Source organism: Panicum virgatum, chromosome 4N, assembly GCF_016808335.1.
Source record: "Panicum virgatum strain AP13 chromosome 4N, P.virgatum_v5, whole genome shotgun sequence".
Taxonomy (NCBI): Eukaryota; Viridiplantae; Streptophyta; class Magnoliopsida; order Poales; family Poaceae; genus Panicum; species Panicum virgatum.
In genome coordinates this window covers 36,572,667-36,586,981 of record NC_053148.1, presented here as the reverse complement: position 1 = coordinate 36,586,981, position 14,315 = coordinate 36,572,667, and the positions used below count along the sequence as shown (strand labels likewise).

At 41.5% G+C, this 14,315-nt stretch overlaps 1 protein-coding gene and 1 long non-coding RNA gene across 2 annotated transcripts in view; both read right to left on the bottom strand.

Annotated features, from left to right (window-relative positions):
* Positions 1–3,624, bottom strand: part of LOC120670458 — a 35,590-nt gene extending 31,966 nt beyond the window's left edge. The window contains exon 1 of the mRNA XM_039950556.1: positions 3,452–3,624. Coding sequence (XP_039806490.1) covers positions 3,452–3,564 — 113 coding nt within the window. The 5' untranslated portion in view covers positions 3,565–3,624. The remainder of the gene's footprint in view (positions 1–3,451) is intronic.
* An 8,146-nt stretch (positions 3,625–11,770) lies between these two features.
* LOC120671062 lies at positions 11,771–12,309 on the bottom strand. The gene is made up of 3 exons (XR_005673485.1): positions 12,196–12,309; positions 11,897–12,121; positions 11,771–11,804 (listed from the first exon to the last, which is right to left on the bottom strand). It is a non-coding gene; the product is annotated as an uncharacterized LOC120671062 (long non-coding RNA).
* Positions 12,310–14,315: the final 2,006 nt, after the last annotated feature.

The following is a 14,315-nucleotide window of genomic DNA, read 5'->3' as shown; positions in this document are numbered from 1 at the left end:
CGCTCAATTATCACTACTCTTTACCACCACACGGATTACTTCAGTGATCTGTAGAAAAACATAAGAGCTTCGGTTGGTAAGAGAAGGTGAGGTTGTTATATCCACATAATTTCTATTCCACATATAAGCTTGTTGTTGCATATGCATTAACCATGGCAGACCGGAGATACACTAATCTTCCATTCTATGGAAGTACTAATCCGGAAGAGTTTCTTGATTGGCAAGAGAAAATGAAGATTGAACTTGAAGTTCAAGGTTTTCCAGAATCCAAGAAGATAACACGAGCTGTACTTGAGTTTGAAGATTATGCTCTTGATTGGTGGAAGCAATATCCACAGAAGTGTCTGGTCAAGAATTGGAAAGATTTGAAGAAGGCCATGAGAAAAGAATTTGTTTTAAGAAAATATGGGCTGATTTTGCTTCGTGGTTTGGAGAATATCTAGCAAGGTAGTAGATCTGTCCAAGCATATTATGATAAGTTATGCTCTTCTTTGCATAGAGCAAATGTTCTTGATGACATGAATGCAATGGAATACTTTGAGAGGGGTCTTAATGATGACATTGTTGCTGCACTCGAGGGAAAGTATTTTAGAAGTTTGCAAGATCTTCTAAGTTGTGCAATTAGAGAAAAGAAGAAAATTATGAAAATGCAGCAAGACAAGATCACAAAGGCGCATTAATTTGAGCCAAGACTTCGGTGCAAAGCTACATTCAGATATATCCTCTGTTCTTGGAGAGAAGTCATCATCAACTCCAGGCAAGAAGAGAGGACATGTTGTACCAAAACTTTCTTCAGTTGATTCTAGTGCTAAAAGAAGAGAACATATACAATACAACTCCAAAAAGAACTTTGTTGAGCAGCAAGAAGATAGCTTTATGCCTCAATTTGATGAGAGAAATGATAAGCAAGATCAAGAAGAAAGTTCTGTTGCACATGCCACAGAGGAGTTGAAGGAATATGCTGCAGTTTCACCTCATGGAAATCTGAAAATTATTCAGCAAGAAGCACCATCAGAATGCCTGAACCCAAGAGTTGTAGAATTAACAAGTCTTGTGCCTTGTTCTAGTGATGGTGAATTTGTATGCTCCAAACCTTTTCAGAATTTTTCTGTGCAACATAGTGAGACTTCAGACCAAAAATGTGATCAAGAAATTGATAGCACTTCAGATTTTGAAGGCGCGTCTAATCTGAATTTGAAGGCCGACCAAAGTGTCAATTTGAGAGCTGAATGTGAGAAGAAAAACATTTCTATTATGCATCCTCGTGCAAGTGAGAAATCTGTCCAAGATAAACTTCATCATGCTTCAATGAATCTGCAGTTACAAGCTAATGTTGTTCCAAGTTTGAACAAAGTGCCAAGATGTGTTGTACCATCAGCTGCCACTTGTGAGGAATTGTTAGACAGTTGTGCTGGAAGTTTGTGCTCTAACATGCCACAAAAAGTTCAGTTTGAAGGCAAGAATAATGCACATGATTCCACTTCTTCCGAAGCAAGTTTAGTGACTTTTGAGAAGGTGAAAGATGACTATATTGATGCAACTATTGTTGTCCCAATGCCATTGAGAAAGACCACGAATGAAAGCATATATTCATATGTTGTTCCACAAAATGTTGAAGATATTGTGCCTCAAAACTCATGTGAGAATGAGTGCCACATAGCCAAATTGAGTGCGAGTGAAAATAAAAATGAGATGTGTAGTTCCACCAAATGTGAGGTTGAGAGCATCAATAACATTTTGGAAATCTTATCAAGTATACTTTTCCAATGGCATACTTACTGAGTACTTTAGATTATCCGTTAATGAGATCTAAGTACTTTAGTGAAGGCTGCTAAGAAGATCAACAGTTTGTCAGATGATCAACTTCCCATGCCAAAACTGTACCACTGTACAATATTTCGTGGTTCATGGTGCACATGGTTGGAAAGGTTATCACGTTAGCTTTCCAACGCAACAACCTCACATCAATTGGACTTCCCAATAAAGAGTTATGACCAATTTAGTGGAGACTACACAGAAGACCAACAGCCACGCAAGGCTCCTTGGGATTTCAGTTCATGGTGACTTTTGAGTTAACATAACTCCAGAGTCGTTCACACCCAACAAGGAGGGTTGTTCCTTGTATAAGTACTCCATGTATCTCAGAGATAAAAAAAGACTTGATAATGAAATAGAACCCCTTTTGTTCAGCTGTGTACTAACAAATTCAGAGAGTGATCTCTACCCTTTACTCTTGTGATTTCTCTTGGAATTACAAAAGCGGCCGCTTCATCGGCACCCAATCCGTGCTCCTGCTACTTCGTATGCAGGCTGCGTATGTTGGTTCTTTGAGAGTGTGATTGGGCGAATCCTTGGTTCAGGCTGCCGTATAGAGACGGTGGTTGGCTCCTTGTGCGTGTCGTCAAGTTGCACTAGTTACCCGACTGCTTGCAGCTAGTTATTTTGGCTGAGATTTCAATTAGTTATCTTGTTCAAGATCCTACGTCGTGAAGATTGGGACCGAGACTCATCATAACCTTTCAATTAGAATAGTTTATATAACATTAATAACCATCCATACAAGCAATTTGGTGACATATGACAATTGAATTAACAAGAAAAGAGAAGAATGAAAAAGGAAACGGTTTTCTACTTGAGGAACAGTGTCTGCACGCCGGATGGTCCAAGACGCCACCGTTCGGCGTTGGGGGTGACCATCCGTTTACGCACGGGCACGGCCTCATCGCCCACCGTCGCCGCGAGACACCCGCGGTTGTGGAAGCCGCTCGCCATCCGCCCCTAGTGACCTCTAGCGCGCGGACGCGGATCCCCGCCGGCCCGCCGCCGGTTCCGCAGCGAGCCGCCCGGCCGCGGTTGCCCCTCACTGAAGCTACCATGCGTGAGTACTAACTACTTAGAACTATAATAAGCAGCAAATAAGACCATAATGTTTAGGAACAAGCCCAAGATATAGCCCATGAACCATATCCAAATCACTAATATATCAATAAAATTTGAGCTATATATATCTTGCTAACAGGCCTGAAAGTGTAAACTGCACATTGTGATCCACACAACTAGTACAGTGTAGAAACTAGACAGGCATATCAATCAGCATAAAAAAAAGAAAGCATACCCATGGTAATAATAGATGGATGTATCAGAACCATTTACTCTTTTTACCAATATGCCGAAAACTCTTTTACTTAGGAAGACTAGAAAACGTCACCTAAAAAGACGACTACGGAATACATACAGTTCTAATTTGGATCTAAGAAAATGTTGTTGCATGCACGCACCATACCTCTTCTAGTTACAAAAGCAAAAGCAAGAAGAAGAGAAAGAATACGCTAGAAGAATGGAGATGAAATTTTGATAGAAAAAAATAACTGAAAAGCAAATAGGAACAGTTGGGCCTGAGTTGAGATTATGGAGGTCAATGGGTAGGACCAGGGAAGGTTGAGTGACATACATCTTAGAGATTATCCTGCTCCGCGCGTCTCGCTGGAGCTGGGAACGCCAGTCGTCGCCATAGGTGGCCGCGGCCTTTGGGTCGGCGGCGATCTGGGTGCTGGCCTCTGCCATGACAGGAGGGGGCACACGGGCAGCAAGTGCAGGAAGCGTGGTAGCTTGGGCTGAACTACAGCTGGCGCCATCCATTCTGTTTTGACGAGCAAATTAATGAGGGGGGATATCTTCAACCTTGTGTACTTTTCCTCTTCAACTGTTGCGTTTTAAGCTTTGCAAAAGATAATTGGAAGTATACTTTGATAACCATATTTATCTTGCACTCTACTTGCTACAATACCAATGTTGTATTAAAGATATTTAAATTATAAACCTATTATTTTAAATTACACAGTACAACTCAGACACTCACAACGCACGCACATTCACTCCTATGAAGACACAAACGCAAACTCTACTCTTATGAGTATTTTCGAAGACTGAGCTGGCAAATCATTGAGATTGATGAAGTAACCACACGCGCCTCGCTGTCGACGGGAACATAACCTACCACTGAAAGCACAATGTCATTAAATCCTAGAAAATTCGCTCCCACGAGGTGTCAAACCTAGAACCTGAGATGATACCGAGTCTCTTGTAACCACTAGCCTACGTGTCCTTTTGTATAAACATGTTAATATAACTTTTACCGACTAAGGGCACTAGTAATTTTGTTGGGAGAAAAAAGTCTTAACCTGTCATATAATAAATTAGTCAGAAGTTACTTTATATTGATCATTTATATTATCCGAAATTTCATTCCTTTCACGAATTACAAAGTGACTTTTCTTAAAATTCATGCACTACAAGTTTTTTTTTTAACTTTGACGTAGTACAAAGTTGGTTTTTTAATAAAGAACGGATCTCAAAGGTTACTTTTCCAACATTATTGCACTATGAAGTACTTTTTCATAACTTTGCAGAGTATAAAGTTACATTCCTATAGTAACACGGGTTTGCAAAGTTATTTTATCGCATAAGTTAAATATATAAATTTACTTTTTTGAAAATATGGTGGGATCACACTTCCCACTCTAGGAAAATTTTAGAGGTCTTCCTTTATTAAGATTAAATGGAGTTCCCTCTCCACTTAGATTTTCCGTTTACTTTTCTATTATAATTCATTCGTTTTTCCTCGTCTCCGAGATATTCAACCTAGTTCTCTCTCAGTAATCTCATTGTAGTTGATTCCTCATCAGTGCAATTGGCGAACTCTTCTTAGAGCATCAATTACATGGTTTGTATGCTCGTAGCTACGCTTGCTGATGGACGGATGAGATGCTCTAAGACAACATGGTACGCTTGCTGATGGACGGATGAGAAACCGTTGTCAATGCGTTTTTTTAAACCATTGGTATACTCTTTTTGGTAGAGATAGTTTCAATCTTCATCGTAATTTCCAGTCGAGCGCTTAGAAGGGTTCTGCATCACCAACTACATCAGATTTTTTTTTCAACAACTTCTGGTAGGCAGAATGAATGTTCAAATTGCATCCGCATCAGTCCTGGAAGAGCTCCATAGCAACAACCTTTCCTCGGATGCTTACTGCAAGAACCATTTTAAATGAGCGACAGATTCCATACGTTATGCCTAAAAATAATAACAGGGCATCAGAGATCTCATCAATGTGAGATTATTTTAAGAAACAGTAATTGAAATGCGTGGCATTGGTGCACGAGCCTCACACGAAAGCGGAAAGCATCCCATCTTGAAAGTCGTCATCTGCTGCCAGACAGAAAGTTGAATTAAAGTATCCAGAAATAAGACCTGCCACAGTGTACGCTTACACTGATGTCTAAAAGTCTCTCCATTTGAGGCATCAATCCAATAAATATTCTTTTTTACATAAAAGGTGTCTCCGTTTTGTTCCTTCTGCGAACAAAAAAAGCAAACATTCAAAAAAGGTTGCGAATAGCATATTCTACGCGTGCGTTCTACTCCCTCTGTTCCAAATTATAAGTCATCCCAAAATTTTTGGAGAGTCAATATTTTTTAAGTTTGACCAAATTTATACAACAAAATAATAATATTTACGATACTAATTAAATATTATTAGATTTTTTGTTAGTTATATTTTTATAGTATACCTATTTGATGTTATAAATATTTATGTTTCTATCTATAATTTTGATCAAACTTTGAGATGGTTTGACTCTCCAAAATTTTTGGATTGACTTATAATTTGGAACGAAGGAAGTATCTATCATTAGACCGTCCCGCCAACACTGGGTATGGACATGAACTATTTCAGCAACTTAAGCTGTGCCGGAAGAAAACAAAGCCCCTGTTATCGGTTGTTGCCCTCGAGCTTGTCTTAGAGCAGTCCCAACCCTCCATCTCAACTAGTTTTTATAGAATTTAATAGGATGTCATGTCAGTAAAAATCTGATGTGTCATTTGAGTTAACGAGGAAAGAGAGTAAAAACACAAGACACCGTTTCTCATCCACGAAACTAGGTCGACTCGTCTACCAATGCGCGAAGACACCGGCGATTCCGCGTTGGGGGCGATTCCTCGTTTCTTCCCGTTCTTTTTGCGGGACCCACCAACGGGCCGCACAAAGCCATGCCGCACGGCCGCCTGGGCCAGGAGGCCCAGGACCTTCCTCTAGGCAAGACGCCGGCGTGAAACGTGGATCTGCCCCCGCCGCGCCTCTGGAAAGCTCGCCGTGCAAGTCGTCGCCGTGCCTGCTACCGAGTTGAAGCTTCTCTCCACGCAGACCAAATCTGAGTCCGCCGGCTTCTGTCGCCCGTGCGGAACAACGTAACAACATCAGTTTGAATCAGGGGACCTCAAAAATCACACAGAGGCAGGCAAGGCAAAGCTCCAAAATCCAAATCAAGTAGTATCGAATCAAAACTCAGGTGGGGAAATCAAACCAAAGAGCGGTGGATTCCCGTAGACCAAGTTGAAACAAAGCTCAACGCAGATGCAAAGCGAAGAAGCAGCATGCCGCAATGGAGGGCTAGTGGCGCTCGGAGCCCCGGACGGCCGGCCGCTCGAAGGTGGCCTGCCGCTAGCTGGCCACGCGAGGCCCGCCTGCCGCAGTTGCCCTGCTGCATCCCTGCGAGCTCCGGAGAAGGGTCGCCGCCGGCGGCACTCAAGAGCAGGGTTTACATTTTCATTGATAAGCACTTTATCAGTCACCACCGGTAACGATAATCGATTGATAATCGCTAATAAATCGCCAATACCAGCTGATAAGGACGTCCAAATTCAAAAAACGATTATCGATTATTTATCAGTGATTATCGACAAAAACCGACGATAAATCAGTGATGTGTGCTGATAAACATATTTTTCGGAGGAAAATAAGAAAACTAGATATTAATATTTTGCATTTGGGGTCCATACAAATATGAGTACATTAACTAAGCGGATACATGATACTCCATGCAAAGTTTTCTACATATCCATACAAATTTATAAAATGAGAGTACATACAAATATGAGTACATTAATTAAGCGGATACATGATACTCCATGCAAAGTTTTCTACATATCCATACAAATTCATAAAGTCTGAACACATTGCAATTTTCATTCTTCCTCTTCTGCCTCATGGTGTTGCCTAGTCTGATCTGGATGGGCATGCAAGTCATCGACTACGTACGGCGGGCCCGTGCATGCCGTGCGATCTGAGTGGCATGTGACCGACCAACTGATGAAGAATCTGCCTATCTGGATCGCTTTCTTTCACACGCATGCATGCATGTCTGGCCGTACCAACACGTTAGCATGCCACCGGCAGCAAATCTTGTATAGACCATGGAGCGTCACCAGGAATAAAAAATAAAGAATATGGGCTGATGGTTTGGATAGTTTGGTTGCCTAATGAGTTTAGATAAAAATATTTTTTTGACTAATTAAATGGAGGCTATTTTCATGGAGTGATACCATTCTAGGCCATGGAGAAGCTCTAGTTTTTTATAGAATTTTTTCCTCCACTTTTATAATTTTTTTTTAAAATTTTGAATTTTGGACTGATTTTTTTTGAAAACTCAACTGAAAACCGATTTCAGTCTGTGTCGGTAATGGTAAAAATCACTGATAATCGTGAATATCGACTGATTTTTAAAACCCTGCTCAAGAGTAAAGACACAGAGGAAAGAGATGAAAGAATTGGATAATTTATTTGGTTGGGTCCACACTAAGGGCCTGTTTGGCTCCAGGACTTTTTCCAAAAGTCCCTATCACATCAAAAGGAATCTTACTATTTTATATTATTAAATAAAATCTGTTTATAAATATTTTTTGACAGCTGAGTGCTTTTTCGCGAGACGAATCTAATGAGCCTAATTAATCGATGATTGGCTACAGTGATGCTACAGTAACCATTCGCTAATCATAGATTAAGATACATCATTAGATTCGTCTCGCAGTTTAGCCCCAAGGTTCTGCAGTTAGTTTTATAATTAATATTTATTTAATACTTCTAAATACTAAAAAGTCCCTAGGACTTTTTTAAAGTCCCTCAATCTAAACACCCCCTAAGAAACGCCGCGTTGGGTTGTGCCGTTTCTAAACATCGTTTCTTCGTGACGTGACACTTCTGGAAACTGATTGATGGTTTCTGGATTGGGACCGTCCTTTTTACTTTTTGAGCCGCTTGTTTGTAGTGTCCGGAGCCGGCGCCCACAACAGCTTTGAAGCCTCTTTGGTATTGCCTAAAAAACCTCCGATCCCACAAACTTGTCTATCCGCGGCACGTCTTGTTCTCTGAAAAGCAATCTCCACCTTCTCAACTACTTTTCACATCTGACCAGACCACACCCTGGAAATATATGTAAACGTTTTCTTATTTTCATAAACTCTATAGGATAACAGAAGTATATATACACATTAGTCACCAGATGCTTTTCTTCTAGCAAATTCACCAGTTAGCACTACTACGAAAAAAGTTGGTATGGTGGGTGAAACGATATTTTTAGGGCAAGTACCGTGGCACCTAAAAATACTATTTGTAGGGATGGGTAACATGCCCGACGCTGAAAATCCATTTTTAGAGGCGGGCCATCCCCGCACCCCTCCTTAAAATGCATTTGTAGGGTAGGTGGAGGTGACCCGCCCCTACAAATCGATTTTCAGGGGGCATGTGGGGGAGGAGGTGATATGCCCCTACAAATGAATTTTCAGGTGTGGGTGAGGGGATCGGCCCCTTAGAAATATTTTTTGAGCCGCTCAAAAAATTCTTCGATTCGGATTAGAAATTTTCGATTCTGTTCCTGCTATTTTATAAAATTTGGATTCCCACCAATTTTGATCTATTAAGCTACTTGCAATCGAGACATGGAATATGTTTGATATATATAATTATACTTACGCATATAAAACTAAATTATATGGAAATAAAACATCATTAAAATGCATATTGAATACATGTTTCCCGCTATTCCCTAGGAACGCTAATAGAGGTGTCAAGGTGCTATTGATTGTACCACTATGAAGTCCAATGTATTTATGGTCCGTTGCTAATTCTCGTGCTTCGTCAAAAATTTGCCTTTCACGTTGACCACTTCATGCAGAATGAAATGACACAAATCTTTGACTACATTTAGAAGTTGTTTCTCATGGAGCAGGCCACCATGCTTTTCAGGATGATCCTGCAATTATTTAATCCATGGAAAATTTAAGCAAGTGTTAGTTACAGTAAAAAAAATACATATATGCATCTATCCCTTGTAAAGAGTAGCCCCTTATACGTTCAGGATCAGTAGTGTCTCCCTTGCACCCTCATATGCTCGCACATGTAGCACCAACACTACAGGGAACCGTAAGGTTGCTTGTGGCATGGAAATCTTGTGCGCATAGTCACTTTCTTTTTTCTATCGGTGGGATGAGCTCCTCCTTTAGGAATGTAGTACTAGTAAGTCTGTTAGACCCAGGGCCACAGGATATCTCATGTGGCATGGTCCTATGCGAGATATAGGATAGGAGATATTGTGTATAGCATGTAACTACTCATATCTTGTACTAGTAGGATTAGACAGAAACTACTCGGGATAAGCTCTAGGAGGTAAACCGACTTAGGATTTCCATGTAACCCTGCTCCCCCGGCCCATATAAGGGTGGGCAGGGACCCCTTCCATTCATCTAGACATTAGCCTAAACCCTCAGTGCATAGAGACTTCCTCTCTATGCGTACTCAAGGAAATATAAACAACATAGGACGTAGGGTATTACACAATATCTGCGGCCTGAACCTGTCTAAACCCTTGTGTTGCTTGTACCATCATGTTCTTGACCTCGGCCATCCCCCACGATCATCTCTCTACCTAAGAGTATCCCTAGATAGACGTGACGGTAAAACACCGACAGCTAGCTACCACTGTGGTGTAGGTCTCCGACAGACTCGATGGCATCCTCAAGTCAAGATGGTACCCTTAAGAAAGGTACAACTCTCACTTTCGGGTCATGGATCTACATCGCCGACAGATCGGGTGCTTTCACCGGCCACCTAGACGATCGCCAAGCCGAGGAATCCGATTCCATCAACCGGCATCTCCCTAACAACTTGGCAGCTCCAGCAGCCACCACAGATACCCTCCCGAGGACACCCAGGAAGGAGAAAATTCTGATCTGACCAACAAATACTGGACCAACCCCGATGTGCTGATCGCTTCCTACGATTACAACCCAAATCCAGCCACAACGGGAGATCAGCTCTCTGACAGGATCGCCATATGCGTCAATTTGGCCCAAGAAATGCCGGAACGTAGCGCCACACCCTACGTCATGGCCCCGGATGAATGCCACCAACCAGAGCACGTGACAGGCTATCTGGATCGAGTGGACATCTCCCTCCTAGATTGCATCAACATCGTGCAAAGCACTCTTGGAAAAGACTGTGCCAAGCACAGCAAAACCAAGAATAATAAGGCCACACTACCCGTCGCCCGATGATCTCCTCAGTCAAGTTAACCGAGTAGATGAAACCTTGCTAGAATGCATTAACCTAGAAGAAAGTACATTGAATGCCAGGGAACAAGACACCCTGAGGCAAAATTCAACAAAGATTTCGACGACTTTATGAATGGACTTGAGCCACTCGATTCATGACCCATACAGATAAAGCCCGAGTTTCTCGATCCCAATGATGATCAGGAATTTATTAACTACCTAAACAATCTGGAAACACACTACAAGAGATTTAACTATCTATGATGATCTATTATCATCACTGAAAGTATAGCTTTTCGTCATAGAAGTGTAATAGTGACGTTTTTACTGCGTCACAAGGTTCGTCATAGAACCACCGTCACAAAATGTCATTAATGACGTTCTTTAGAAAATTGTCATAGAATGAAACACATTTGTGACGGTTTGCTTATTGTCACAAAAGTACATTTGGTGACGATTTCCTTATCGTCATTAAATGCATCTGATGACAATCAGTATATTGTCACTAAATTTGTACCTTCTATGACGATTGTTTTTCATCATACAATTCTTAGCAGAACATCACAAATCATGAACCAGCATGACTAGTATATGATGAACAAAAAAATATGATAATAACACCACATATTAGAGAATCCTTGTATATTTACTCAATCGAGGCATTCAAATTACATGGTATTTATACAACATGTGCCATTACAACCATTTCATAACATATCACTTTGTCACATGTCTTGACCATTCAACTAATACAAAACTAAAAATTGTGGGCATGAACCAGCTAAATGAATGCCTATGTTCACCAAATAAACTTGTTTCATAAACTGTACCAAAAAAACTCCACAATATCATCATCAGAGTTTGGCTCTTGACCTCCTAAGGTATCCTGAAATTGTGGTTTAGCAGTAAGCGAGGCTGAACAAAATTAACACAGTAACTGAGGTCTTCTACTATGAGCATTCCACTAAGTTAATTACAACTTGCTGTTGAACTGGTTTGGTTTCAAAGAACAACCACCTGTCCACCTTTGGTCCCTTTATCCACGATTTCCAATCTTGCCTTTCCATTTGATCTGAGGCAAAGCAAATACAGTGCTTTGCAGTGACACTGCATGCAAAATTTAATTAGAAATAACTAGCAGCTCACAAGTCACACCTAAAAAAGAGGGCATTGCAGCATATTTAGCTTACACGAGTTGCGCCTACCCGCTAGCCCGTGCTACATTTCCTTTACATGTATAATTAGGAGCATAGAACACCTACAAGGTTTAATCTCTTTGCTTATATGTCACTACTGGCAGAGCACGTACAACATATACTGGGTAGTCTATTTTAGCTAAGAAAAATGTGCTAGTTCTCACCTAGAGCAAGAGCAAGTATGTCTTCATCGATTGCAAAATCACAGGCAAGTACTAGGACCTGGGTCATAGCAGTAACAGGAGTAACTTCATATCTAGCAACATTCAAACAATAATTTTGAGAATGTAAATAAGATGCAGGGGCAGGAGCACTCGCTAAAGAACTCCAACCTTGAATGTGGATTTGGTGTAGCTAAAGATGCGGATGGAACATGGCAGGTGAGGATGAGCCACGGGAAAACCAAGAGGACCTGGACGACGCAAAGTGGTTACGGGCAAGCAACCACGACTGTTTCCAAAAAAAAAACACGACTGGAGCAGCTGGCTTGCAGATCCAGCACAGCCCCAGTCCCAGCAGTGCGTGCACCTCGCCTGCGGCTGCCGCGCCATGCAGTGAGGGAAGCGGCGATGGCTACGAAAGTGGAAGAGCAGAGAGGGTTGACGACTCGAACCTGCGGACGCAGATCTGACGGCGTGCAGCGACTAGGAGTGGCGCGGTCGGCGACGCGGCGTGCGGCGGCCCGGCACCCGGAGGACGGCGGGCCGGCGCGGTGGGGCCGGAGCACGGCGACGGCGCAGCGCCCGGTGCGAGGCGGCCCGGGGCGGCCGGCGCCTGATGCCCTGGCTGGTGGCGGCGGCCGGCGGGGCTTCGGGAGGAAGACTGGAGTCTGGAAGAGAGAAAAAACAGAGAGGGGATGAGGGTTGGGAATGAATCGATTTAGGGTTTGGGAAGATTTGCGGGAGCACTTATATTCGCTACTCTTGGCAGGCCATGAAAATGTGGACTGGCGGGATGAATTTTAAAATATTAAAACTTTTGATGGTAAATTAAATTCATGAACTTTTTTCCAAACAAAACTAAATTCATGAACTCATATATAATTTTATTTGTCATTTGTAATTTTTGGATCTTAAGTACTAGTACACATGATGGTCAAATCTAAAATAAATCAAATAAATATGTAGAAATCTATATAAATTCTAAAAATATATTATTACCTCAAATTTTAATTAATATTTCTACATAAACAAACATATGAAATCAGGGTTATATTAAAGGTTTCAATAGAGTCGTTCTTTAGATGTATAAGCTTGATATAAAGGTTTCATAATATTTTACGGAAATTAAAGTATAGATAATTCACAAAATGGATAGATCTCTCATTTTGTTTCATACAAGTTAAGTGACTAAGGAAAGTAGGTTGTAAAATATAGAAATCTTTGAATTTTCATTCCAAATTTGCATATGGTTTTTTAATATATATATGCACTTGTCTATATGTTTTTTGTAATTTTAATATTTTTACAACACGTTTTATTTGAAATGTGAAGTAATTTCAATAAATAGGTAGAAATATATTTATATGCTAAAAATAAAATTATTGAACTCAAATTAGAATTAATTCATTTTCATGAACATGGTAAAATCATTACTTGTACGGTTGAAATTTGGAAGTTATTATAATACATAGTAAGAGATACAATTTGTGACAAATCTTTGTTTGTCATGAAATGGAAACGTCACTAATAAATTGATATTCAATGACGAGTTTATCAAATCGTCATTGATTGTTGCATCTTTTGTGACGAAAATCGGCATTCATCACAAAGACACTCGCCTAACTCAACTTCATGACGAAAACACTTGAATCGTCACAAAACATTGACTATTCTATGACATTCTTTACCTTCGTCATAGTGATTTTCGTCACTAATACTCACATTTCTTGTAGTGACACCAGATGAGTTCAACGACTTGGAGGACTGGTCAGACGATATTGATCTATTCATGGAATGTCTGATCTGCCCCGATAAGATCGAAGAACTCTGGCACATCTCAAGGGCCAGAAGAATGTGGGACGACTTCCAGTCTCACCAACAACATGAGCGGCAACATCCCTCGCAATCCGCTGCTCACCATAGCTATTGCGCAACCATGAAAAAGGAAAATGAGTCAGCTCACGTGAAACCACGGGCGAGGATGGGACTTCACCCACCAGAACCCACCTATTATTCCCCGAACATTCCTTTTGGGTTACAAAACCAAGCCACCATCTATCGGGAGGCTACTACATCTAAGATCCCAACTAAAATAGAAAAGGATTTAGATTCCTTACCCCAGACTGGCCACGAGCAGATCTTTGGAAATCCCGGGGCTCTGGTAACTGATCAGGGGAAACCTAACGAAGGAGGTAACCCCATTAGTCCTCCCCCGACTTTAAAACCAAACCCCGATTGGCCCGATAATGGGGAGGAGCTATCGTACGAAGAAGGACTGCCGCTACCCTCTCCCCAAGAAGAAAGATGTACCAAGGACCCATCTAGAGATATCAACTTGGTACGCCTGCTAGAGATTGAAGACGACGATGACTCAATGGAGTGAGTCAACCTCGACGACTAGAAGTAGTACCTCTCCGACGTAGATGTGTTGTACGACCCAGCCGCCGCCCGAGCAAAGACGGTAGAGTACAGAAATCCTCCCCTTCCTCCCCCTCCTCTAGCAGTCATGGTAACCGTGAAACTGGAGGACAAGGACAGGGAGGACGAGACGGCGTGCCACAGGGCCCGTAAC